The sequence below is a fragment of the Oncorhynchus mykiss genome, chromosome 31 (assembly GCF_013265735.2).
Source record: "Oncorhynchus mykiss isolate Arlee chromosome 31, USDA_OmykA_1.1, whole genome shotgun sequence".
In the NCBI taxonomy this organism is placed as follows: domain Eukaryota; kingdom Metazoa; phylum Chordata; class Actinopteri; order Salmoniformes; family Salmonidae; genus Oncorhynchus; species Oncorhynchus mykiss.
In genome coordinates, this window is record NC_050571.1 from 33,739,018 (window position 1) to 33,765,854 (window position 26,837).

Consider the following 26,837-nt stretch of genomic DNA (forward strand, 5'->3'; position numbering starts at 1 on the left):
ACACTATCAACAAGGCAGGTCCTACAGGCCCTGGTTTTGTCACACCTGTACTACTGTTCCTAAAGGTGTATTTTTACCTGCTTTTTAAATCTGATTCTACTGCTTACATCAGTTACCTGATATGGAATAGAGTTTCATGTAGAAAAGGCTCTATGTAGTACTGTGTGCCTCCCGTAGTCTGTTCTGGACTTGGGGACTGTGAAGGGACCTCTGGTGGCATGTCTTGTGGGGTATGCATGGGTGTCTGAGCTGTGTGTTAGAATTTTAAACAGACAGCTCGGTCCATTCAGCTTGTCAACACCTCTTACAAAAACAAGTAATGATGAAGTCAATCTCTCTTCCACTTTGAGCCATGAGAAATTGACATGCATATCATAATATTAGCTCTCTGTATACTTTTAAGGGCCAGCCGTGCTGCCCTGTTCTGAGCCAACTGCAATTTTCCAAAGTCCCTCTTTGTGGCACCTGAACACCCTACTGAACAACAGGGACTGTGAAGAGACACACACAAAGGTACAGACACATGCATACGCACACATTGTGATATTGTTGTGTGGTGGTATTGGACATTTTGTATTGTGGACATGTGGTGGTGTAGGGATGTTATATGATGTACTGTTTTATCTTTAGCTCATTCAGTACAAACATAGTTCACTGTTTTATCTGTTGTTTTATATGTAATGTGGGTGTTTTGGTGTGTTTGGGCCCCAGGAAGGCAGCAGCTAACAGGGATCCCTAATAAATACAAATACAAATTCCATGCATAAAAGAGGAAACAGAATTGGATTATGACCTTTCCACTCTGCCAATCTGAATGGGAAACTCAGCTGGTTCAGAGGTCAACTAGGCCTACTCAAAGCTCAATAACTTATCAACACAGTAGCCAGGCTTCTGATCAGATAGAGCATATTCTCAGCAGACCACCTTCAACACTCTAATCAGAAAAGGGACAGTTCAAAGTTTGCAAGCCAAGTTGATGTCATCCCATTATAGGCATCAGGAGAAATCTGCAGTTCATGCCTCACTCCCTTAATTAATGTGAAAGATGGGAAGAATGTATTAGTAATATTTGCAGAAGCCTAGTACTGTGAAACAAATAACACAGAAAATGTAATGTTATTAACCACCAACATTTGGAGTACACTGATCTGTGACTGGTGACTCAATTCTTTCCAACTTCCATTGCAGTAAATTAAAGGTCCAATGCAGCCATTTTTATCTCAATATCAAATCATTTCTGGGTAAAAATTAAGTACCTTACTGTGATTGTTTTAACTGTAAATGGTCTAAAAGAAACAAAAGTATCTTCTTAGCAAAGAGCAACTGTCTGGGAGTGGTCTGAGTGGGGAGGGGAATACGTAAAACTAGCTGTTATTGGCAGAGAGGTTTGGAACTCTCTTTCTTATTGGTCTTTTAACTATTTTACCGCAGGCAGGCCAAAACTCCATCCCACCAAAACAGGCTGAAATTTCAACACTGAATCTTTGACCTGTCCATCCATTTGACCTTTTGCTGCTGGGATTGGGTAACCCTACTGTTTTGCTGACTCCTCCAACTTTCAATGTTTTTCACAAGGTGTGTCTGCTCTCTAGTGGTGGAAACGAAAATGTAAAGAAATTAAACTACTTCATCACTGTACTGTACAAAGAGAAATCATCTACAAAATGATAACTCATCAAATGTTGCACGTTAATCTATTTAAATGATGTACATTTCATTAAAACAAACACAGAGAACACTTAATCTGTTAAGAAATGTTTCGTCTACATTGTAGCCATACAGTTGATGATTAAAACATGGAAAGATATTCGAAAAGGACAAGGAAAAACAAAGCACTCACTTGTTATGAGGACACACACACCTCTACACTCCCTACATTTGAGAAAGGGGTGCCACAGGCTGATAATGCACACTCACTCATTACAGCCTTACAAATAAAAACACCACGTGCACGCGCATACGCGCTCGCGCACCCACCCACACTCACACACTACTCACTCTCTCCCTGGTACAACAGAAAACAATGGAACAAAGGCCCCCTTTTTTTGCCCTCAGACTGCCATCTCCCTGCCATTGCTGTACACAGCCTAGAAGATGGAACAGAGAAGACCAACAAGCGGGTCTCAGCAAGGGAGGCCCAGGAAAAAGGTGGATAACCCGTATTTGGGGACAGACTACAGCATGCAGATAAGTCCTGGATACCGTATGAGAGTGAGGAAAAGCGTTAATATATCTTTGTGGGGAACTTTTGAGGAAACGTTTTGGGAAAAGTGATTTGTGGTTATTTTTTCAGATTGAAAGACATTAGATAGGTATGTCTACTGTACTCATTTAATTATGATTATGAGTTTGTCAACAAATGACTCTTTCAAAAACGAAAAGGGCAGTTGATAGAATATTGATCAAGTAGTTTAGGCAGTTTAGAGCATCATCTCTTGGCTGATAAAAACGCATAAATGTATTAGACTCATGTGCATGCTATGGGTTTATTAGGCTACTGTTCACTGTAGCCAATTTGGAATTAGATGAGCAGCAATTGTTATTCCACTGTGTTCATTTTAATTTGATAATTGTGACACAACATTTTTTTATTGGAACATGCCCACTTAGTTATTCTACAACCATTTACAATTGTAATATGTGCATCATGTCTTTTTAGGCCCACAACATCTCCAGTTTTCATCATGTCTTATTGCCTGTTATGTACCAGTGCGTCATCATGTGTGGTCACAGTGGATGGACAGAAGGCGGGTAATACAACGACAAAAGTGGCGCGTTTGGAAATTGCGCGCTCCGCCCAACGTCCCGCCATCCTCCTGTTATCTAGTCGGGTGCCAAATGCGCAGGCGCAATGAGATGAATGGACTCTACATTCCTTTTCCGGCTGCACCTGCACAATCCCCCAGGAAGTGTGGTGCGATAAATCCTAAAGTATTAATCCCTTATACCTGGAAGAAGGAGACCGATATTAGTATGCATTTCGGATGGAACATACCATTTGTGTCGCCTTTCTAATCTACAGGTCGTTTAAATCGGCGCTACGCAATTAATGCAGGGTAAACATAATACCGTTAACTCCCTGCAAGTTTGGGTTATTGTTTTTATTGTGCTGTAGCGTTGAGCTATTCGAAAATCGAACCCTGTCCTGCAATGGGATGCTGCGGTAGCACAGAGGTAAGATACCGATTTCCCCCACCCCTATGTTGCATTATTTATTTTAATGTTGCAAATTGAACATAATGGAACAGAGATTAGGCTACATTGTTGCGACCGCTGTCATCCAATGACCATTCTCACCACCCCAGTCAGATTAGATAAGAAGCCTAGGCTATGTTCATCGGGGAAGGCTAGTGTAATCCCTATTATTATCGAAACCGAAAATTAAATATTAGGCTATAGGCTGTAGCTTCCATTATAATGGGACAATAATTTGTCTTATAGTTTTCTAGTGCATTTACCACCGACATTTCGCACAAGCTACCGTTTGAAAGCAGTTTTGCATACCATAAATAGCTCGTGAGCACCGTTAGCCTTGTAAACAAACCTCACCTCTCGCAATGTGCGAGATTTGAAGCTATTGAACGGCGCCTCGACAATGAAGGAGAGAGTATGGTTAAATGTTTGTTTTCAACGCAAAGTGTAACGTTTCTTTACAGTCGGCCACAAATAGCCTTTATCTACGAAAATTAGATGTCAAAGTGAAATTGCGGGGGACAAAGGAAGTCAGAACTTGGCCTAATGACATTCACGGTGACTGCTAGACGGGGCGCGTTCCATTGAGGGACATTTTTTTTTGTGGCATATGTGAAATAATATTTGTGTTGCCTACATTGTCACGATTTGAATTGACAAAGACGTCTATAGACTATTTGCTAATGTGGCTCTGCCGATGTGTTGGTATTTTGTTTTCCAGAGGACAAAGAGAGAATGGAAACCCTTGGAGGATCGAAGTTGCACGGATTTGCCGTGGTTCCTTTTATTTACTGTTTTCTGTGTCGGAATGGTAAGTAGCCAGTATGCCGATTCATTTGACAGTTGCAAACAAAGAGCATTGTTAAAAACATACATGTATATAGGTTAAAACACAATAAATACAAGGCTCACAAACAAAAGTAGTTTAACTTGTCATGACACTCTTTTTTTAAATGTCCAGCTGATTGATTGCCTGACAAGTGTCACCTGTGTCAGGTTGCTACAAGCATGCAGACAATTAACACCTGCTGAAGTGTAAAATTGAAGAGTACTTTGACTTTTGAGAATGGGTAACATATGGCTCAAATTTATGAAACAAACAAACCCATCTGAATAGATCAATTTACCAGTCATTTTCACTGTTCTTATGTTGTAAACTCACGCTAACATCATGCAGCACCATCTATTACAGACATGGAATGACGTGTTTCTTGTTACATACAGTAGGGGTTTTCATCGATGTAAGCCTGTTATTTAGGAATATCAGTATATTTTATATTTCCTACGGCATGTGCCTACTAGCCTATACTTAGAGTGAATATAACTTTTTGTTTGAATCTACAACTGAGTAAAGAGTGACTTGAAGAATGATGTTGTAAAACACACACACACACAAAAAACAAGGTTATGGCCCATGTTTCCACTCAAGCTTTTTGCATCTGAGTAGCTTTAGCTACCAGTAGCCAGTTAGCTGGAAATTGGCTGTTTAAAATCCCGGTCCTGGCGAAGGAGGGAAAAGTAGGTATTTATTTTAGATGGTTTCCATTGCCTACTGTTTTGTCTTTCAAGCAAGACACCTAATACACCCTAAATAGTTCCAGGGACACTGGCACTGCACGGCAGATGACCCTGTGCCTCTCCCAAAATGTCTGGTGTGTTGTCTGGGAGTTTGGAGAGTAGAATAAGAATAGCTGTTGTAACAGATGGACAAATGAATTAGAATTCAATTTATGTGATTTTAATCTGTGTACTTTAAAAAACACCGGTCACTTCAAGCTGCTTGGTCAGCAGGATTTGGCTGTTAATGCTTTTCATTAAACTATCCGTAAGCTTCGCAGTTAGACAGTCAGGATGGTACATTACATTTTATAGCTGTCAACAATCCATTTTTACACAATCATACTCCACTGTCACGCACACACAGTGTATTGAATTTGCAGCATTTAATGCTTCTTTCAGGGGAGTATCTTTGGGTTCACCATTGCCACAGGGGGCGCAGCCCGCCTGATCTTCGGATATGACAGCTACGGGAACACCTGCGGCCAGCGCAATGAGCGGATTGAAGGGGTCAGACTGAGTGGACTGGATCAGACGGACAAAAAGTGAGTCTTACTTTCTCGGCCATCTTTCAATCTTACTCCACTCTCTCCTATCTTTTTCTCGCCCAACTTTCACTCTTTTAGCTCAGTGACAGTGCCTTTTCAAAACCCACCACTCTGTTTACAAATTCAAATGTTAGGGTGAATTAGGCCATTATTGAGAAATGTTAAGAAATGGCTTTGCCCCGTTGCTCATTGGTTCAATAGAAATGTCAAAATTAAATGATTTTACCACTGGCATATTGGAATCTAGCATAAATAAAACCTTGAATAAATATGCAGAGGCATTAGGACGTTCTGTCACGCTGAACTGTATGTACTTACTGCACACGCCATCCTTTGGGAACACAGGTATTTCAGCCCACTTCATCTGCATGGCAGGCTGATTACATCCCCCCTTTGGACTGACTGTGTGCTCAGTGCTTGGCTAGTAGTACAGACCTGTGAGTCATCAGCAGAGGGTCATTTATTTATTTTGGTTGTGCCACTGAAGAGATATTAATGGCTTTGAAATCGCTTGGCTTTATGTTTTTCCCCTTAACGTTCGGATAGACTGATGAAAGAATGGAAGATGGAATTGTTCATCATTTGAAAGCATGATGCTAGTTCCTATTGAACACCCATGTTAATGTGTCTATGGACGTTATGCGTTGTTTAATGTTCTTAAAAGATTCTAAATGCAGATGCGGCGCTGCCAATGTTTACAGACGTAATCATAGGGTGTGGATAACGAAATTGGCTTGGTATCAGTTTGTGACTGTTAGTAAGTGACCGGAGGAAGACGTTTCAGGAGAGGGTTCTGGCTGACACAAGGAGGACCCTGTCACCCAACACTTTCAGATATCATTGGCTGGGAGTCTGTCTCTCTATCTGTTTTTCTTTCTCGCTCTCTTTTGCTCAATTTCTGTTTATTTGTATCTCTCTCTCCCTTTCGCTTTCTTTCCATACATCGTTGTTTACGGCTCTGTATCTGCTGTCGGCTGGTGCCAACACCGCCTTGTCTCCGCAACACTTGGCGCGGTCTCACCAGTGTTTTCCCCAAGGAGGTTTTTTTCAGCAGCAGTGGCAGTTTGCAGGGTGGGGGGTGATGACGACGACACTGCTCCCTCTTCCTTTGGAACAACCACAAACTGGCTGACTTGAGCACAACACCCACACAGTTAATTTGTGTGCTGAACTGTCTTCGGTTCCATTTTAAAGTGGAGAGTTGTATCAACAATGAGTAAGCTGATTTCACTTGTAGTGTGCTCTTGATCCTTGTGGTAGGGTTGTGTAAAAACATGCCTGTGGGCAAGGCCATTTTGAAATTAATAGCTATAGGGATATTGGACCCTTTGTTGTTCATGGCTATTGTGTTGCTTGATACCCCTGTGACTAGCATGCCAGTTTGATAGTCACTCATTTGCCCAGTTTGAAATCATCCTCAAACCTCTAGTCCTGGGTAATAGTCTGTGAGTGTGTGTGTATTGACAGGCCCTTAAAAATGTATAGCGGCTTTATTGGCTGAACTATTTAGAAATTCAACATCCTTTTTCCCTTGATGACCCTTTTCAGGCTCACTGGTTAGCTCCCCCGGTCCATTATCACCACATTAGCCAACAATGATATGCTTCATCAAAGCACCTTGACAAGGTTGGCTTATTGATGTGACTGACACTCACACCAGGGTTGAATACAGGTGACCGGTATCCTGGGACATCCCGTCCAAGCTCCTTCCCAATTCTCGAGGAAAAATAATGACGAGACTCGTGGACCAGTAACATAAAAATGTATGCCGCACTTATGCAAAAATACAAGATAAGCAGGTGTGACAAGCTGCATGAATTGGACATATCAACTCTCTGGCTTCATTCATATATTAGACCAGTCTTCACAATGCAAGCAGCCTACCATATTTAGCCTACTTAATGTAAAGTCTCCATTATAAAACATCACTTAGTTGTGTAACTTCTATGAATTGGATTGCTGACTATCATGCGTAGGCTACAAGCGACATCTCAACGCAGTTACTGAAGAAAAGGTCAATTTCACATTCACAAATCTCCAAACTATAGTGCCTTCAGAAAGTATTCACACCCATTGACTTTTCCACATTTTATTGTTATAGCCTGATTTTAAAATTGATTAGGTGTAGATTTTGTTGGTCACTGGCCTACACACAATACCCCATAATGTCAAAGTAGAATTCAGTTTTACATATTATTTTTTTTACAAATTAATAAAAAATGAAGAGCTGAAATGTCATGAGTCTAATTATTCGATCCCTTTTAGTATGGCAAGCGTAAAGTTCAGGAGTAAAAATATGTTTAACAAGTCACAGGTTCCATGGACTCACTGTGTGCAATAGTGTTTAACATGAATTTTGAATGACTATCTCATCTCTGTACCCCACATACAATTATCTGTAAGGTCCCTCAGTCGAGCAGAGAATTTCAAACAGTGATTCAACCACAAAGACCAGGGAGGTTTTCCAATGCCTCGCAAAGAAGAGCACCTATTGGCTGATGGGTAAAAAAAAAAAAGCAGACATTTAATTTTTACATTTTACCTTTATTTAACTAGGCAAGTCAGTTAAGAACAAATTCTTATTTTCAATGACGGCCAAGGAACAGTGTGTTAACTGCCTTGTTCAGGGGCGGAACGACAGATTTCTACCTTGTCAGCTCGGGGATTTGATCTTGCAACCTTTTGTTTACTAGTCTAACTCTATAACCATTAGGCTACCTGGTGCCCCTTTGACAATGGTGAAGATTAATTTAGTGATAGAACTGAGAATGGATCAACAACATTGTAGTTACTCCACAATACTAACCTAATTGACAGTGAAAAGTAGAAAGCCTATACAGAATAAAAATATTCCAAAACATGCATCCTGTTTGCAACAAGGTACTGCTGCAAAAAAATGTGGCAAAGCAATTAAGATGCAAAGCATTATGTTTGGGGAAAACACATTACTGAGTACCACTCTCCATATTTTGAAGTATAGTGGTGGCTGCATCATGCTATGGGTATGCTTGTCATTGTTAAGGACTGGATAGTTTTTTTCTTCAATGAAAAACAAATAATAAATAAACAGAATGGAGCTAAGCACAGGCAAAATCCTAGAGGAAAACCTGTTTGTCTGCTTTCCACCAGACACTGGGAGATGAATTCACCTTTCAGCAGGACAATAACCTAAAACACAAGGCAAATCTACACTGGAATTGCTTATCAAGAAGACCGTGAATGTTCCTTTGTGGCAGAGTTACAGTTTTGTCTTTAAATTTACAAAAGAAATCTATGGCAAGACATGAAAATGGTTGCCTAGCAATGATCAACAATCAATTTAACAGCGCTTGAAGAATTTTGAAAAACCATAATGGACAAATGTACAATCCAGGTGTGGAAAGCCCTTCGATATTTACCCAGAAAGACTGACAGCTGTAATCGCTGCCAAAGGTGATTCTAACATGTATTTACTCTGGCTTATCTAATCAAGATGTATTAGTATATTATACAATTATTCTACAAATGTTCAAATTTTTCTTCCACTTTGACAGAGTATTTTTGTCTTGATTGTTGACCCCCCCCCCCCCCAAAAAAAATGACAAATCCATTTTTATCCCACAAATTGTGGCTAAAGTACAGGGGTGTGAATACTTTCTGAAGGTACTGCAGCTTTGTGGCACTGGTAGAGGCATATAAACTTCTCACTGTTAACAAAAGCGGATGGTGCGTTATGTCGACACACACTCGAAGCAATATACATTTTCAATATTGTTCCATGATGTTACAGTAACAAAAGCGAGTGCATGGGATTAGCTAGTCAGATTTGCAGGGATTTGGTACTGAATCTCTGCTACTAGGCCTGTTTCTTTCTCTGTTTGTTTAGCTGAGAATCTGCTCCCTGTTCACCACCACAATAATCGGGTTATCACGGCGCTACATCAACGAAATGGTGTGGTGACTTTTGGAAATGGTGTGGTGACTTTTGACTTTGAGTTGATTCAATTGTGACTAATACAACAAACTTAGATTCCAGTCCATATTTTTCATGTCAGATTTATTTAGTTGGTATTACATGCTTTTAAATAGCATTTTCCGGTTCGAACAGGAATACCAGGATGGGTGCATACACATGGACAGGCGCTGTAGACTGAGATCACTGGATTAATGCTGGCCCCAGCATGTGTGTGTGTAAAAGTTTCATTAGAAGGCTATTTTGTCAGTTTGGGATTTGATAAGGTTGATAACCAGGAGACAAGTCATATACACACACACACTTGCCCTATCGGACGCAGAGGGTGTGTTTTTTTTAAATTTAATTTAACCCCCTTTTCTCCCCAATTTCGTGGTATCCAATTGTTGTAGTAGCTACTATCTTGTCTCATCGCTACAACTCCCGTACGGGCTCGGGAGAGTCGACGGTTGAAAGTCATGCGTCCTCCGATACACAACCCAACCAAGCCGCACTGCTTCTTAACACAGCGCACATCCAACCCGGAAGCCAGCCGCACCAACGCGCCAGAGGAAACGCCGTGCACCTGGCCACCTTGGTTAGCGTATACTGCGCCCAGCCCGCCACAGGCGTCGCTGGTGCGCGATGAGACAAGGACACCCCTACCAACCAAGCCCTCCCTAACCCGGGCGACGCTAGGCCAATTGTGCGTTGCCCCACGGACCTCCCGGTCGCGGCCGGTTACGACAGAGCCTGGGCGCGAACCCAGGGACTCTGATGGCACAGCTGGCGCTGCAGTACAACGCCCTTAACCACTGCGCCACCCGGGAGGCCCTGAGGGTGTGAGTTTTGAATGACGGCACTCGCCTCAAGCGCAACCACCTGATGCCGAACTCCGCTGAGAATGCAGCTATCATGGGATTCAATTAAGGACTACACAGCTGTCAGTCCTGTTTCTATCTCTCTCTCTCTCTCGGTCGTGCTCTGTGCTTCCCCTCCTCACTTCATAATCTGTTGGTAGATCTTCTCTTCATGTCATTAGACAAAATAACACAGCATTGGTCTATAAAGTATTACTTTCTTGGTGGTAGTCAGACATGGTTTGTCTGCCAGTTTCTGCCATTCTGTGGGCGAAAAAAAAAAAGTCTAGCATCATTGGTGGGGTGGTTAAATGTAGGCCCAGTTGAGGTTGTGTTCAGTGCTGTATTCAGTCCTGCCCTCAGCAACCTTTTACATGACCTACCTGTGCGAGGTATAGGCTAGTGTCACATAATGCGATCATTAGTGACAACAAAGTCAGAGCTTAAGGGATTACTGGTCAGGGTTTATTTGGCTAATACTGTTAAGCAGCTCCTCATTCACAAGGCAGGGGCCAAACGTAAACAGTACAATGCTGTAGGCCTATTCTTCTGGCCATGGCTGCTGGTTGATGATCCAGGATCAGTTGATCCATGTCCGATCCTAACCTTAGCTGTTAGGAAGAACTGACCTCAGACAAAGTCAAACTGCCCTCGAATATTCTAATCAATCCAGTATGACTTGATTTTCATATCGATCTTCTTTTCAACCAGCATGCGTGCAGTGCAAACCACTGAGCCAGCTTATGAATCACCAGAACAGTTCATTTGGACTACGTTCACTTTAGCCTGACCGAGACATTTTTCTGGACCAGTGTAATTACACTGGCCTAGACATAGACTGGGCTTCACCAATGTAGACACTACTGACTTCATTCTCCCAGCATTGTAATGTTTGTCTATGTATATTTTGTTCATTTTCAGCTTTTGTGTGCAACACCCAGGACAATTGCTCCTGCAAGTGTGTGTGTGTGTGTGTGTGTGTGTGTGGGCAGGTGAGGTGCCCACCGCGTAGTGTATAAAAGCACCAGACAGATGGACTACAGTGAAGGATTCTCTTATAAAAATGTCCTTGTTCCTTTCTCTCTCTGTTCCACTTGCCAAGTCCCATGGACCAGTTCCAACAGCATCAGCAGCCAATGGCTCTCTTGTCTCGTGCCATTTTTTATCATTTCTCGGTGAATAAGGTATTGTGGAGGCATTGTGCCTTGCTTTGTCCCCAAAACGAACAGGACATTGAGGGGAGGTGTAGGCTTCAGGACTTTCAGGTCATTTTGTGGCTTTTGTTTTCCTCTCTCAATATCACGTTCCCACGCCCACATTTTCACATTCCCTTCTTTCTCGTGACTCATTCCTCACGTCGGTGATGAGGGAAGTGGATTTTATTGATAAAGATCAGATAAACAAATTGCTGATATTCTCACATCCCTTGTTACTCATTCCTTATGTAGGTGTTGATAAAGAACATCTTTGTTTTTTTTTTGTTGTCTGTAGATACGTGTTCTTTCTGGACCCGTGTAACATTGACATAGTGCAGAGGAAGATCAAGTCCATGGCCCTGTGTGTGTCTGTGTGTCCTGATGAAGAGCTGAAGACGTACCAGGACCTCAAGCGGTTTGCCGTGCACAACGGTGAGTAAAGTGGGGGCCCCGAGTGAAACGGAGTGAACACTGTCAGCGGTACGTTTTTCTGCCGTCAAAACCACACAAAAGCATAAAGACTGACAGCATATTGAACCATTCACTGATTCTCTATTCCTCTCAGTAACTCTATTGGTCATGCTGTGGAACCCAACACATGCAAGGTATTGATTTTGAAAATCTGCTTGTCGGTAGCGGGCATGTCATGATTTGATACGAATGGAATTTATTTTAGTCATCACAATCTCACACATCCCATATGTTTTTTTAGCACCACAAATCTTTAATGAGAAGGCATACAATCAACTCAAGACTGTCCCATTAGGAAAGAGTGGTATGAGGAGCTGGTGTTTCTCTTCCCCAATCAACAGAAGGCTACTAGGTCATCATTACTACAGCCATCCATCACGTCATTGACAGTGACTCACTGCCATCCTATGGAACGACAAACACTTTCCACAAACGGTGACATGCCCGTGACCCTGTGTGCCATCGACCCCTTAATACTGTCCTTTCATTCACACACACACGGTCTGGCACAGTGGGGGCACCTTGGCACATGTGGAGAGAGAACTAGATTAACAAAGGCACCAATAAGGACAATTCCACCCGTTGCTGAATGGGTTCTATTGTTAGTGCCATCCTAGCCTGTCCTTCAGCTAGGCTTGTGTGTCTACTGCCAGTACTGTATATACTTATCGTGACACACACACTCCATGTATGCCCCCATGATAGACTGGACTGGGTATATGTAACTTTGCTGTCTGAAGGGGTCTTGTGTTCTGATTCGACTGGCTGTTTCTGAATTCCCGGGGCGGTGAGCATAACACCGTTAATGAGATTGAGGAAATGCGATTTCATCCGTCATTATGCATAACCTGCTCAGTTGCATAAAGGGGAAATGATGGAATCTGGATCAGGATATTTTGGTCTAGACACGATATTGTGCAATAACTTTGATCACTTTTGGGGAGACTGAATTTCATTTAATGATCCTTGTGTTGCTTGGTGTGTTTTTATGGCTGCACTTCAAAATAATATTTGTCTCCCTTTCACTCAGGGTCGGAGCTGTGCTCCTACGAGCTAGCCGGCCACAAATATCCCAGCCTTCCAGAGAGGTTTGACAAATGTCCCAAACTTCCAGTTCCACCAAGGTAAGAAGACTTAACATTAGGGGTGCATTTCAATGTGTAATGTGATTTTTCACTATTCTATATGTACTGAGATGTAATGTTCCAAGCATATTGTTCACTATATGTCTGCTACAGAGAGATGAGAGAGCATAAGAAAATGAGTTTTGATCAGTCATGGAAATAAGTACTCACTAATTAAAAAGGTGGAGAACAAGCAATAGGATGAAAAATACCCGAGTTTTGATGCAGGTACAGATCACTAGTGCTAGCTAACGCTACCTAGCGGAACAAAAAACTACATCAATACTTGGATTCAAAGTATCAATAGATTTTATTTAACTGATTGGTTATTTTCCCCTATCACTTATTTCAATAGTCTTAGACCGCTTCCGTTCCTCTTCTCATTCAGACCCATTAAAGGACTTTCACTTAACCAGTCATATAGATCAGAGATTGTTTTAGAGAAACTCCCAGGTCATGTGACATTTGACCTCTACTTCGCTCTATCCCACAGCAAATCTCTCCCGGTGTTTAACCGCTGCACGCCGGTGGACATCTCCTGCTATGCCAAGTTTGCTGAGGCTGTGGTGACGTTTGTGAGTGACAACAGCGTGCTGCACAGGCTGATCGCTGGTGTGATGGCCAGCAAGGTGATCATCGTGGGCCTCTGCCTGCTGGCACTAGGTGATGACCTCATCTGCAGGCGTTTGTTGTCAGCAGTATCTCAGGGGAGGCTGGATAGGTATAAGTGATATGGTGACATCTCCACCAATCGGGGTTAAGGTTGAGCTACTGCCATTCCTATCCAATTATTTCAGATGGAGAGCCAGGGCAAGGGGATACGGGTTGTTTCTGGACAGGGCCTCCGTCTCTGAACCCAGTGAGAGTGAATAACCTGACTCTTCATTGTATTTTTGGGGCCCACTAGTCTTTGAGCCTTCCCTAATGTGAGCCAGTAAGAATAGGCCTGCATAGGAACCATCTGTCCTGCTCTAGTGCGTTCTGCTGATTCCTCCATATCGGTATGATGCGTCAGTACACAGGCAGTTACTGTAGGTCAGACATGGACGGTGGAGAAACACAGCGCTGGGCGGAAAATACAGCAATGTCATCACATTTTTGATTCTCCCTTGAGACTGTAGGCCCTCTTTGGAATGAGAGGAAGAATGCTTGAAGGTAAACGGCATGCCATGGGAGCCATGAACTTGTCCATTTGGGAGTTGAAGCTGACACCTTCAGAGTACATGTGGGTTAGGGTTGGACAAAGTTCGCCTATATGTCGATTCAAGGCCAGTTTTTTTTTTTTGTATTTTTTTTGTATCCTTCCAATGAAGGAGACTGATTTGAATATTGTTAGCTGATCCTTACTTGGGGAACTCCTAAGTGCTTATTCATGATCCGTTTTGATTGTTGTTTTTTTTGGGGGGGGGGATAGGGTTGAGGCCGAGGGCGGGGTTAGCTGATACTAGATCTGTCTTCTTAAAGGTTAGTTTAAGTGCTGTTTTTCCTGTGTTGTGCTGCAGTGCTCTCCATGATCCTGATGGTGATCATCCGCTACATCTCTGCTGTGCTGGTCTGGATCTTCACTGCCACGGTAGTCCTGGGCTCTCTGGGTGAGCTCACTTCCTGTCTCTCCTGGGCTTACTTCCTGGCCAGGGTTTTGATCAATCAAGGAGAACTGAAAACAATGACATAGTTTTGCAATTAACAGTCATTCTAGGATAATTCTTGGCTGTTCCTCTTTGCATTTAGCAGTGTGCAGCTAGCTGTTCAATCTGTCAATGATGCAGCAGCTTAAAAGCAGTCTGTTTTTCTGTAGCGGGCACAAGCATCCTGTGGTGGATGTACATAGACTACCGGTTAACTGTCAACAAGACCCTATCTAAAGAGACTGAAGATGCTAAGGAGGAAGCTGAGATGTCCAGGGACAATGCCCAGGTGCTGCTGGTGTATGCCATCGCTGCCACCGTATTCACAGTGAGTACAGTGTTTGGGGTGAAAGGGAAACTGTGGGCAACCATGTGTTGTACGTTGTGGGTGGAGTGTTGGGACATTTTGGGATGAATGTCTAGTGCTGCTTTAATCTCAAACTCCTGGCACTGCCCACTTTTTTTATTTTATTATTTTTTCTTCCTTCTCCTTGTTGACTCTCACCTTCCTTTCTCTCTCTCTCTCTCCTCTTGGTTGTATTCCATTTGTTTTAGCTCTCTCATCCTTTGTCTTCCGGTCTCTTGTCTTCCCATGTCCCACCTTGCTCTTTTCTCTTCATTCACTTGCATCCTTTTCCCTCCTTATCTCTCTCCCTCTCTTTCTACCTCTGATAGTCTGCTTGATTATCCCCTTCCTCTCTTCTGTTGTCTCATCCTCTGATTCACTCTCTTCAGGTGATCCTTCTCCTGCTGATGCTGTTCATGAGGAAGCGCGTGGCGCTGACCATCGCCCTGTTCCACGTGGCCGGCAAGGTGTTCATCCACCTGCCGCTGCTCACCCTGCAGCCCTTCTGCACCTTCCTGGCCCTGCTCCTCTTCTGGTTCTACTGGAGTCTGGTGCTGCTCTTCCTCGGGACCACCGGTGAGGGAGGGTGTCCGGGACGGGGAAAGGGGCATTGGTCCTCTTTTGAATGTGCTTGAAGTGAAAAAGGGAGGTATAAATAGGAGAGGGAAGGGGAATGAAAACAGGAGAGAGGGAAAACCTCTTTACATAGGTAAGTGATTCATTCCAACAGGACACTGCACTAGTATGGTTCAGTTTCCCTGGGTTGGCCTTATTGAGGAACTTTTCCAAACTAGTCCCGACCACTAGACTGAGTCTGACATGTCCCCCTCAGGGAATCCGGTCCAGAACGAGGAGACTGGTCTGACAGAGTTCCGGCTGACTGGGCCTCTGCAGTACATGACGTGGTACCACGCTGTGGGCCTCATCTGGATCAGTGAGTTCATCCTGGCCTGCCAGCAGATGACTGTAGCTGGGGCTGTGGTCACGTACTACTTCACAAGGTCTGGTTCAGAAATGTTTTCATGATTTATGTACAAATGTATGTTTATTTGATAGGATATCGGCTATAATCATGCTTAGTAACAATATTTGATTTTATTGTCCGCTTGTCACAAAAATTTGCTTAACCCATAAATACCTCAATTTTTTTTATTTTATCACAGAGATATTGAAATTAGAGAGAATAACAGGAATGCCAATTTAAACTCCTCTCTGCCCCCCCTTTCACTGTCGCTTCATTTAATTTATCTTAATTTATTTTTTGAAGATTGTTTTTCTCACACTCCTAGTAGTTAATACAAACTGAAATTCATGAGCATACAAAATATTAATGGATAAGAGCAATAAAAAAATAAGGGTAAAAAAAGTCAATGTCGTGCATTCTTAAAGGTCCTGCCCAGTCAAAGTAAAAATAGAATGACCAAACATCATATTTTAACACTATTAAAATGCTCAGAATTGAAGAAATTGTACCCTTTCATTTCTCTAGCTATCAGAAAGCCTGAAAGAACAGGCTGAGTGGGCAGGGAGATTATATTCATATGAGCTCACTTTGACTGACCACTCTTTGAAATGCTCTTGTGGTCGTTGCCAGGTAAACAATGGGCCACGTCATTCCGAGCCTAAATAGTATACTGTACCTCAACCAATTTTTCTCTGCAAAATGCTGTCATGGTCAACAGAGTTGATAATGGACTATTGGATGCCAGACAAACAACAGCAATACTCAATTGCATTTCTATTGTTTTGTAACTAATTACAGAAAAGGGGAAGGCAGTAGTGCCTTCCCCTTTTGCCCTCAGAACAGCCTCAATTTGTTGGGGCATGGACTCCACAAGGTGTCGAAAGCGTTTAACAGGGATACTGGCTCATGTGGACTCCAATGCTTCCAACAGTTGTCAAGTTGGATGGATGTTCTTTGGGTGGTGGACCATTCTTGAAACGCACGGGACACTGTTGAGCGTGAACCCCAGCAGTGTTACAGTTCTGACACAAACAATTGCGCTCGGCACCGACCGTTTCCCGTTCAAAGGCACTTACATTTTTCATCTACACTGATTTGAAGTGTCATCAAATCAAATTTTATTTGTCACATACACATGGTTAGCAGATGTTAATGCGAGTGTAGCGAAATGCTTGTGCTTCTAGTTCCGACAATGCAATAAGGGATCGTAGCTTTCACCTGCTCCGTCTGTCATGGAATGAGCAGGTGGTCTTAATGTTTTGTGTATAGCTCCTATTTTTAATTTAATGTAATATATTTTGTTCTTGTCTATAACTGTTCTGTACTTGTCATGTATTTGTACGTCTTATGCACACCCCAGGAAGAGTAGCTGCTGAATGTAAGTCTCTTTGGATAAGAGCATCTGCTGAATGACTCCAGGTCATCAGAGTGGGCTTGGATCAGTGAGCTGTGCCAAGCAGGGTCAGCATACTCCAGGATGTGGCGCATGTAGCCTGTTTAAATGCTCACCAGATCTTCCTGTGGCACATGGAACCTTAAGGCGTTGAAGGAGAAAACAACGTTTTCTCATAATAGTAGCAACCTGCTCGCCCCATTGTAAGACCTTCTGTACTGTTCCCCTGTAAAATGTTCACGCTATCACACACTGAGCTTCTGGCCCTCGATCCGGAGAGGGCATGGGACAGGTGGATTTCTTGTGAAGGACACTGATAGGACCTTGCACTTGGCAGGGTTCAGTGACGTTCTGCTTGAATGACGTGTCGAATTTGTTCAGGTCCTGCTGTGGTGTGCTGAGGTAACCTGTTGTGCACGTGTGGACCAGATTTTAGATCGGCAACATATTTCCACCTACTGTCGATGACCCAGGGACGCACAGTCAATGACCGCAAGGAAGATAAGGGCCCATTCCGTCAGCTCCTGCCAGTCTGACAGGCTGTCTCGGTAGTGTACCTGTTTGCGTCCGGTCACAAAACGGCAGAACCACGCTGTGAGGGGGCAGGTCTGACACCCAGTCCAATGGCCACGGGTTGGTGTTTTTTTGTCAAAGGCCTCGGAGAAGTCAGTGGTGACGGGTGGTTTATGGTATTCTCTCTCCCTCTACCCCCCCCCCCCCCCCCCCCCCATTTCAGGGACAAGAACAAGCTGCCGGTGACGCCCATCCTGTCGTCATCGTTGAGGCTGATGAGGTACCACCTGGGCACTGTGGCCAAGGGCTCCTTCATTATCACCCTGGTCAAGATCCCACGCCTCTTCCTCATGTACGTCCACAACCAGCTCAAGGGCAAGGTAACGCACACAGTTTATGCTCTTCTTTCTCTCTCTTCCATCTCCCTCTGTCTTTCTGTCTCTCTCATTTGATTGTATGGAGAATAATAAAATGCTGTCCTGAGTGATGGGCAAGCTAATCAAGGCTAGCTTTTTGGCTTGTCAACAATAGATTGAAATTGCAGTCGAAATTGCAGTTGTGACATGGCATCGGCTATAATGACTTATGAAGCCTATCTTCGGTTGATCCGTTTAGGACAGTTTACAGAAGAAAATAGAGGGAAAATGTTTATTGTAAAGTTCTATGCAGAGTTAAACTGTATTTTAGGTTCAGAGAGCTGTTTGGGTTTGGTACGGTGCTGGTGATTTTTAGGGTTGTTGGTTTGGATCATAAATGAGACACAATGACTAGGTATTTTGCTTTATTCTCCTTGGTGGGTGACGTAAGCTAGTGTCTTGTCCTTAGCCTGCTGTTTGTTGTTACGCCCCAAGTGTTGTTCATTGACTTGATCAATGGAGAGACACCCTGCAGCACACTGAATGGAAGGGATAAATTAACATTAGAGCTCTGAGAGGGGAGGTAACTTTACCTGAGTGATGCTCTGAAAGAGAGCTGCAAGTTCGGCACGGCAATCTGACTTTGGGTCTTGTCTGCTTCTCTTTTGGTTTGGCGTTGAGATGTAAGACAACCAAGATTTGGAGCTCTGCGGGGAACATTTTTCAAATGTATTTATCTATTTTTTTTTAAAGTAGTGCACCTCGGATACCTCTCTCTCACACAGGAAAATGCATGTGCTCGCTGCATGTTGAAGACTTGTATCTGCTGCTTATGGTGTTTGGAGAAGTGCCTCAACTATTTGAATCAGGTAGGCACTCTTTCTTTCCCCCTAATTTGATCATTGTAAATAATGATGGATGAAGAGATGTGTTGTATCCAGCTTGTTCGCTGTAGTGACTGTAGTCTCTCTCTCTCTGTGTGTGTAGAATGCGTACGCGGCGACAGCCATCAACAGTACCAGTTTCTGTACGTCGGCGCGCGACGCCTTTGTGATCCTGGTGGAGAACGCTCTAAGGGTTGCGGCCATCAACGCTGTTGGAGACTTTGTCCTTTTCCTTGGCAAGGTGAGGGGGCTGCTGGGATAATGGAGGGATTCAGAGTAGTGGACATTCATCCCTATACTTACAATGGAATTTTGTTTTTTACCCCCATTTTCGGTCTTGTCTCATCGCTACAACTCCCCAACGGGTTTGAGGACCTTGCACTTGGCAAAGGTCGAGTCATGCGTCCTCTGAAACCTGACCTGCCAAATCGTGCTTAACACCCGCCCACTTAACCCTGAAGCCAGCCGCACCAATGTGTCGGAGGAAACGCGTTCAACTGACGACCGAGGTCAGCCTGCACGCACCTGGCCCTCCACAAGGAGTTGCTAGAGTGCAATGAGCCAAGTAAAGCTCCCCCCAGCCAAACTCTCCCCTAACCCGGATGATGCTGGGTCAATTGTGCGCCGCCCTATGGGACTCCCGATTGTGACACAGCCTGGGAATGAACCTGGGTCTGTAGTGACGCCACTACGATGCAGTGCCTTAGACCGCTGTGCCACTCGGGAGTCCCCCTTTACAATGGGCTATTTAAGAATGAAGCTGTTTCAAGAATTAAAATGGGGTTGACTTTTGTATTAATGCAGGATGTAACTAATGCAGTCAGTCGTCATTATCATGTCACTGATGCATATTGCATATGTGTGTGTGTGCGGTCAGATCCTGATCGTGACGTCCACAGCGTTTGCCGGCGTACTGCTGCTTAACTACCAGCGGGACTACGCAGAGTGGGTCCTCCCCCTCATCATCGTCTGCCTCTTTGCCTTCCTGGTGGCCCACTGCTTCCTGTCCATGTTCGAGATCGTGGTGGATGTGCTCTTCCTCTGCTTCGCCATCGACACCAAATACAATGACGGCACACCGGGCAGAGAGTTCTACATGGACAAAGCCCTGATGGTAAGCTACGCGAAGATGTGGGATTTTTTATTATTTTTTTATCTATTTGCACATGTATGTAGGAGTGTGGTTTTGTTTATTGAGCAATTCTCAGGACAGTAGAACGGTATTCAACCATTTTTGGTCCATGTCAGGTTTATCAATGCAAAAAAATTGTTTATAGTGTTGTGGAGTCCTACTGTTCATTTGAGTTGTTGAACACACTGTTTTTTATCTTTGTATCTTCCCCCTCACTACATGCATCTTTGGATGCTCCATTTATCCTACAACTCAAAATCATCCAGGGATGAACATGTATTCAAAATGTGGCATTGAAATTATTTTTTTCCCGTAACCTTATGCTCTTCTTTTGGGAGAGCTGTCAGCACACTTGTCAGGCATATCAGGGGGGAAAGAAACTCACAAAATATGCAAAGTGGCTTGTTTCATGTAGCACACAACCTTGAACATTTAATGAGAGGTAGTGGGAGAAATCAGAAGGGAGCCTTCTTGACTGGAGTTCTCTGGATGGATGTTTAAAAATGTAGAAGCTGAAAGGAAATTGAAAATATTCTTTGTTTGGGACTTGGCAGTAGCTCTAATATATTCATTTTATATATATATAATATTAATGCTCAAAAAAATAAAGGGAACACTAAAATAACACATCCTAGATCTGAATGAATTAAATACTTTTTTCTATATATAGTTGAGTGTGCTGACAACAAAATCACAAATTTGATTTCCATTGATAATTTTTATCAACCCATGGAGGTCTGGATTTGGATTCACACTCAAAATTAAAGTGGAAAACCACACTACAGGCTGATCCAACTTTGATGTAATGTCCTTAAAACAAGTCAAAATGAGGCTCAGTAGTGTGTGTGGCCTCCATGTGCCTGCATGACCTCCCTACAACGCCTGGGCATGCTCCTGATGAGGTGGCGGATGGTCTCCTGAGGGATCTCCTCCCAGACCTGGACTAAAGCACCCGCCAACTTCTGGACAGTCTGCGGTGCAACGTGGCGTTGGTGGATGGAGCGAGACATGATGTCCCAGATGTGCTCAATTAAATTCAGGTCTGGGGAACGGGCGGGCCAGGCCATAGCATGCCTTCCTCTTGCAGGAACTGCTGACACACTCCAGCCACATGAGGTCTAGCATTGTCTTGCATTCGGAGGAACCCAGGGCCAACCGCACCAGCATATGGTCTCACAAGTGGTCTGAGGATCTCATCTCGGTACCTAATGGCAGTCCGGCTACCTCTGGCGAGCACATGGAGGGCTGTGCGGCACCCCCAAAGAAATGCCACCCAACACCATGACTGACCCACCGCCAAACCGGTCATGCTGGAGGATGTTGCAGGCAGCAGAACGTTCTCCACGGCGTCTCCAGACTGTCACGTCTGTCACATGTGCTCAGTGTGAACCTGCTTTCATCTGTGAAGCGCACAGGGCGCCAGTGGCGCTTTGATGTGCCATCCTGGATGAGCTGCACTACCTGAGCCACTTGTGTGGGTTGTAGACTCCGTCTCATGCTACCACTAGAGTGAAAGCACCGCCAGCATTCAAAAGTGACCAAAACATCAGCCAGGAAGCATCGGAACTGAGAAGTGGTCTGGTCACCACCTGCAGAACCACTCCTTTATTGGGGGTGTCTTGCTAATTGCCTATAATTTCCCCCTGTTGTCTATTCCATTTGTACAACGACATGTGAAATTTATTGTCAATCAGTGTTGCTTCCTAAGTGGACAGTTTGATTTCACAGAAGTGTGATTGACTTGGAGTTACATTGTGTTGTTTAAGTGTTCCCTTTATTTTTTTGAGCAGATAGATAGATAGATAGATCAGAATAGCCCAGTTAGAAATGTTAGGTTTAGGATGATATAAGCTGCAATACGCAACTTATGTGGCACTCATTAGGAATATAGGTTTTTTGCTTTGAAACTGAAGTACCAAGGATTCTGTGGTTTAATGATGTAGGAAATGCATTCCTATGGTAAATTAACCGACACGGGTGTGTTTCAGCACATGGTATGTGACATTACTTTCCATTCCCCCCTGCAGGAGTTTGTGGAAAACAGCAGGAAGCTGGAGCGGGTGGCAGAGCGAGGGCGAAGCCGGCCCACTGAGGTGGTGTCGGTGGAGGGGATGGAGATGAAGCCCATGGTGAGTGAGAGCGGAGGGAGCGGCGACTTGGGCGGAGAAACTGAGGCGGTGGGCTGGGGCTTGGATGGAGGCGGGGGAGAGTGGGAGGAGCTGCAGGAGTTCCATGTGTATTACCTCCTAGCAGGGGTGCTGGTGGACTGGGCCCTGGGGGAGCAAAGTACCGTGGTCCCCTTGATCCTCTGCCTGACTGAGGACATGGTCCTCTTCTTCTTCGTCTACCTGCCCACCTCCACACTCTTCCTCTTCGCCACGCTGCTCCAGAAACCCTCCCCCGCTGTCGTGCCTCAGCCACAACCGAAGCCACCTAAACGGTCTTCTTCTCATGCTAGCTAACGCATGCTATCTAATGCACAACCACGGCATCCCCCTCACCCTCATCTCTACTAACTATTCAATCCCTTTCCGTTTTTTTTCTCGCCTGTCATCTCCTGGCTATCTTGAACCTGAAGTGTACATTTTGTTCGTTTTTTGTTGTTGCCTTTTCATCACCATGGTGCTTTTTGGTAGAGAAGGACATGTCTGGTAGTGCAGATAATCAGCTGTCAGCTTAGAAAGATGGGGGGGAAATGAACACAAAGGAACCATATGAAATGAACAGTCCGCCCCCCCCCAAAGTAAACAGCAGTGAGCAACAACAAAGGCAGTTTTTATTCTGCAATGCTAAAAGGGACCGATGGGGAGATAGATGTATGACTCATATTTCCCGTCTAATGTACCGTGCTACTGGATTTCCTGCCGGAATTATTTAGACAGCTGTTAGGAGCTACTGAAGTTGCCAACTCTGTTTACTTGTAGATTTGGCCTTTTCTTATCTCCTAGATACACTCAGATAGCATTATGGGTCAAATTAATATTGTAATTTGGTAGTTATAGAGGTAGTATCTCCCCCAATAGTTTAAAGTAATAAGCTATGTGTATTTGTCATAATGCACAATCAGCGTTGATAACAGCAGCAATTCAGCTTTTACACAAGGATACACAGGTGTTTCCCTCCGCCCTCCTCTGAATGTCCAGCCTTCAGGGCACAAGATGGACCCCCTTACCCCCTCACCATTCCACTGCATGGTGTCCATTTTCTGTAACTTGTCCATTTAAAAAAAAAAAAAAAATTGGGAAATGGATCTAACCCTTTTTTTCACCCATTCCATATTTTTTTAAAGACTGCATGCGATACTGTGAATGGAGTAATAACACTTGAATAACTTTGCTTTCCAGGCTCCAGGAACAAGTTCAGCTTGACCAAAATCAACTAATGGAACTTTTTAAAAAGACATTCCAAAATGTTTATTTTTACCAATGTGTAACATGTTTACTATGGTTTCACTCCAGGGAATACAATATTTTAATAAGAAACTGTAAAAACAAACAAAAACACTATGTAATGAAGCACTTTATATTGAAGCCCTGCATATTTTAAAAGGCTGATGCATTTTTCGTAGTGATGTCCTTTTTTATAAGACTAAAAAATGATTGCCATCTAGTCGAACACAGTACTAAAATGTATTGAAACACTTTGGGTTGGACATTTGTCATGCAATGATATAGCACTTAGATGTGTGTTTTTAATCAACCACTGAAACTTAAGTACGTTAGACTCACGTTTGCATTTGAATTGTGCGCCATAAGAGTTTTTGTTTTGAAAGTAGGTGTATTTTTACCAGATTGCAGCATACTTCTGAAAGTCCCCCCCCCCCCCCCCCCCCAAGGCTGGCTGTGATTGATTTATTTTTCTTACATTTTTGGGATGTACAGAAACAGAGGATGCGATCATACAACTGTGTGTAACAGCAGGGGGAAGACTACTTCTAGTTCCCATGGTCTGGAGGGACTTGGAGACAAAAGTTACTGCCGATTGGAAGTGTATCCCCCTTATACCTAGACACTTCTTCTTAGATATACAAGGGACCATGAGAAGTTTCTAGGTGTTGGGACTAGGGCTGCGGCGGTCATGAAATTTTGTCAGCTGGTCTCATGGTAATTGACCGTTAATTAACATGAACATGTTTAGCATCTCCTGGCTTCCATGCATAGCCTACAAGCCACTGATGCAGTCCTTTGGAACATCAACATTTACAAATATATATAAATCTATTTAATATAGCCTACAGGTCTAAATAAACATGATACAAAGAAAATGTAGTCTATTTCAGAAGAACAGAATAGCATACTCTGAATTGTCCTTATGTTTGGCCCTGATCTGGCTATGCTACACTTCACTAGTGTACCTACTTGGTACTAAGGGTTCATTTCTTTGAATTGGACTTGACATTAACAGAGAACAATCCAGAAGGCTGCAAAGTCTGTTGCTTTTCTTAGAACTCAACCAATTGTGCCCTAGTCTTTTGATTCACTTGGTTTATTCATCAAACCAGTCAGTCTTTATTTGGATCGATGGACATTTTGACCTAATTGGAGTCCTCTTCCACTGTTGTGGGAAGTCTCAGTAGAAAGCAAACTCAGACTTTGTAGCCCTCAAGCAATAACGCAACATCGTCAGTATTTACCACTACAAAAATGTCTTCCTACTTGCACTACAGTTTTTCAAGACAAACGGTCCTGGCATAGCGATAGCATCTCTGTGATAGGGGGACACAAAGGTGAGGGGGACACAAACTCGCACTTTGCCTTAACCGGTTCCATAGGCTGCGCCCACTATGTTATTGGTTAGTAATGTGACTCCCATAAGTGTATAATGGGGGTAGAAGTGCTGTAAGCCTTAAAGTCCCCTCTTCTTTTTGCAGTAGATTTGTGTATTTGATACCCAGAGCACTGAATCCATCGACACGACTGAAGAACAACTGTCCCCCCCTTTTGATTGATATAAGTCAGAAAATGCTCCCTTTTTTGTTTATGTGAAGGAGTTCAGAATGATATGAATTGCACATTATGATGTATGCTGTTATTTTGTAATGGGAGTTTAATGTGTTGACAAGACTGAATAGTATTCTGAAATTAAGTGATCCTGGTGGATATTTTCAATGTTGTTGAAAGGAGAGGTGACTGTTCACACAACCTTTCATTTTCAGCCTCGTGTGAGCGAACAAGCGCCAGCCGTCCTTCACAAAAACAATGTTTCAAGATAGGAAAACTAAAGTCTTTTGGTAAGCTTTTCTCCGGGTATACACTAGGATTTGCCCAGGAAATATTAAGAGCATGCATGTAAAGGTCAAACCGAATTGTCCCTGCCACAGAAATCTAATGCGCAAAGCATGTTAAGAATTGAATACCACTAAGGTGGTATTCATTTCAACACAGATCAATTTAAGATATCTGTTAAAATAGTTAAATGTCTAGCTTGGTCAGTCAGTACAATTTAGAGCTTTTTCAGAGGACAGAACTTTCCCAAGTGAGCAAACTTGCCCTAAAAGATGCCTAGTGCAATCAATGAATCCACTTATGACACAGGGCATACTACTGATAACTCTGCAATTATCTGGGTATGTGTCCATTATAGAAGACAAAGCTTATGCCCTAGGGACACATTACATCGGGCACTACCAGTCATAACCCACGCTGTTCTGTTTGCCAAACTCGACCAGTCGACACACACAATAGGAAACTCAAACACTGACAACTTGGACAGAGACGTTGTTGTGCAAAATGGGGGAACACTGATGGTGTGTTAATTTTCTGTTCTGGTTTATTTTTCTTTCAAACATTTTTATTCGCTTGTAAAGCAAGCTGCTCCGCCAACAGCGGAGACGCGATGCTTGATTTGTCAGCTTCTATTGCCGCGCGCCAGAAAGCCCTACTACATGGAAGAGCCAGTATTGTTAAAGCCAGTAGCTACTCAAAACGATGGACCATAAACATCCTGCATGTTTTCCGTCCCGGTTTTATTCTCGCTCCCTTTTTAGAGCGGGCCATCAATATGTTGGGTGTGAATATTACGGCATTAGATCCACGTGACTTAACACTGACTTTACTGATAGAACAATAGCTTTACTCAGCAACAAAGCCACTGTTTTTCGAGATGAGTCAACCTCTTCTTCGTTCTTGGAAACAAACTGCGCGTCTATTCTTGTCACACGGGAATGGACAATTCCTAGAAACAGATACTGTTATGAATAGGCAACATCAGTTTAATTGTCTGGTAACACTAGCTTTTAGCTACTTCTCTGCGGTAAGGTTGTTTAACATTGGACAATGTTTGATTTTTATATTTATTATTTATGTATATTTGTTAAAGATAAAGGTAATAAATTGGAAAATGTACACTTGTCGTTCACTGTCTTTAATTGTACTGTACACATATACTTTTGGCCATGTCGTATGTGGACAACTGCTCATCGAACATCTCATTCCAAAATCATGGGCATTAATTAATATGCTGCTATAACAGCCTCTACTCTTCTAGGAAAGCTTTTACACTAGATGTTGAAACATTGCTGCGGAGACTTGCTTCCATTCAGCCACGAACATTAGTGAGGTCGGCATGGCTCGCAGTCGGTATTCCAATTCATCCCAAAGGTGTTCGATGGGGTTGAGGTCCGGGCTCTGTGCAGGCCAGTCTAGTTCTTCCACACCGATCTTGACAAACATTTCTGTATGGACCTCGCTTTGTGCACGAGGGCGCTGAAACAGGAAAAGGCCTTCCCCCAAACTGTTTCCAC

The 26,837-nt window shown here is 43.4% G+C and overlaps 1 protein-coding gene across 4 annotated transcripts; it reads left to right on the forward strand.

Moving 5' to 3' along the window:
- The first annotated feature begins 1,993 nt into the window (after positions 1-1,993).
- Positions 1,994-26,441, forward strand: LOC110505066 (choline transporter-like protein 1). Of its 4 annotated transcripts, XM_021584019.2 has the most exons (16): positions 1,997-2,211; positions 3,914-4,003; positions 5,152-5,294; positions 11,580-11,716; positions 12,786-12,879; positions 13,373-13,542; positions 14,382-14,471; positions 14,678-14,835; positions 15,243-15,429; positions 15,686-15,854; positions 17,947-18,103; positions 18,865-18,948; positions 19,067-19,204; positions 19,841-20,077; positions 22,123-22,224; positions 23,440-26,441. In XM_021584019.2, exons 1-16 carry the CDS (start codon positions 2,095-2,097, stop codon positions 23,461-23,463), a joined length of 2,097 nt encoding a protein of 698 aa, XP_021439694.2. In that variant the 5' UTR covers positions 1,997-2,094; the 3' UTR covers positions 23,464-26,441. The 4 variants fall into 4 exon arrangements, with proteins under 4 accessions (XP_036826310.1, XP_021439694.2, XP_036826311.1 ...); XM_036970415.1 differs by having other exon boundaries at positions 1,994-2,211; positions 22,123-26,441; XM_036970416.1 differs by lacking the exon at positions 1,997-2,211 and adding an exon at positions 2,223-3,174 and having other exon boundaries at positions 22,123-26,441.
- Positions 26,442-26,837: the final 396 nt, after the last annotated feature.

Excerpts from the sequence above, each read along its gene's own strand:
- LOC110505066 (XM_036970415.1), top strand. The coding sequence starts at position 2,095 with ATGGAACAGAGAAGACCAACAAGCGGGTCTCAGCAAGGGAGGCCCAGG. Across the intron at positions 15,430-15,685 it reads GCTCTTCCTCGGGACCACCG|GGAATCCGGTCCAGAACGAG; the intron begins GTGAGGGAGGGT and ends TGTCCCCCTCAG. Across the intron at positions 15,855-17,946 it reads GTCACGTACTACTTCACAAG|GGACAAGAACAAGCTGCCGG; the intron begins GTCTGGTTCAGA and ends CCCCCATTTCAG.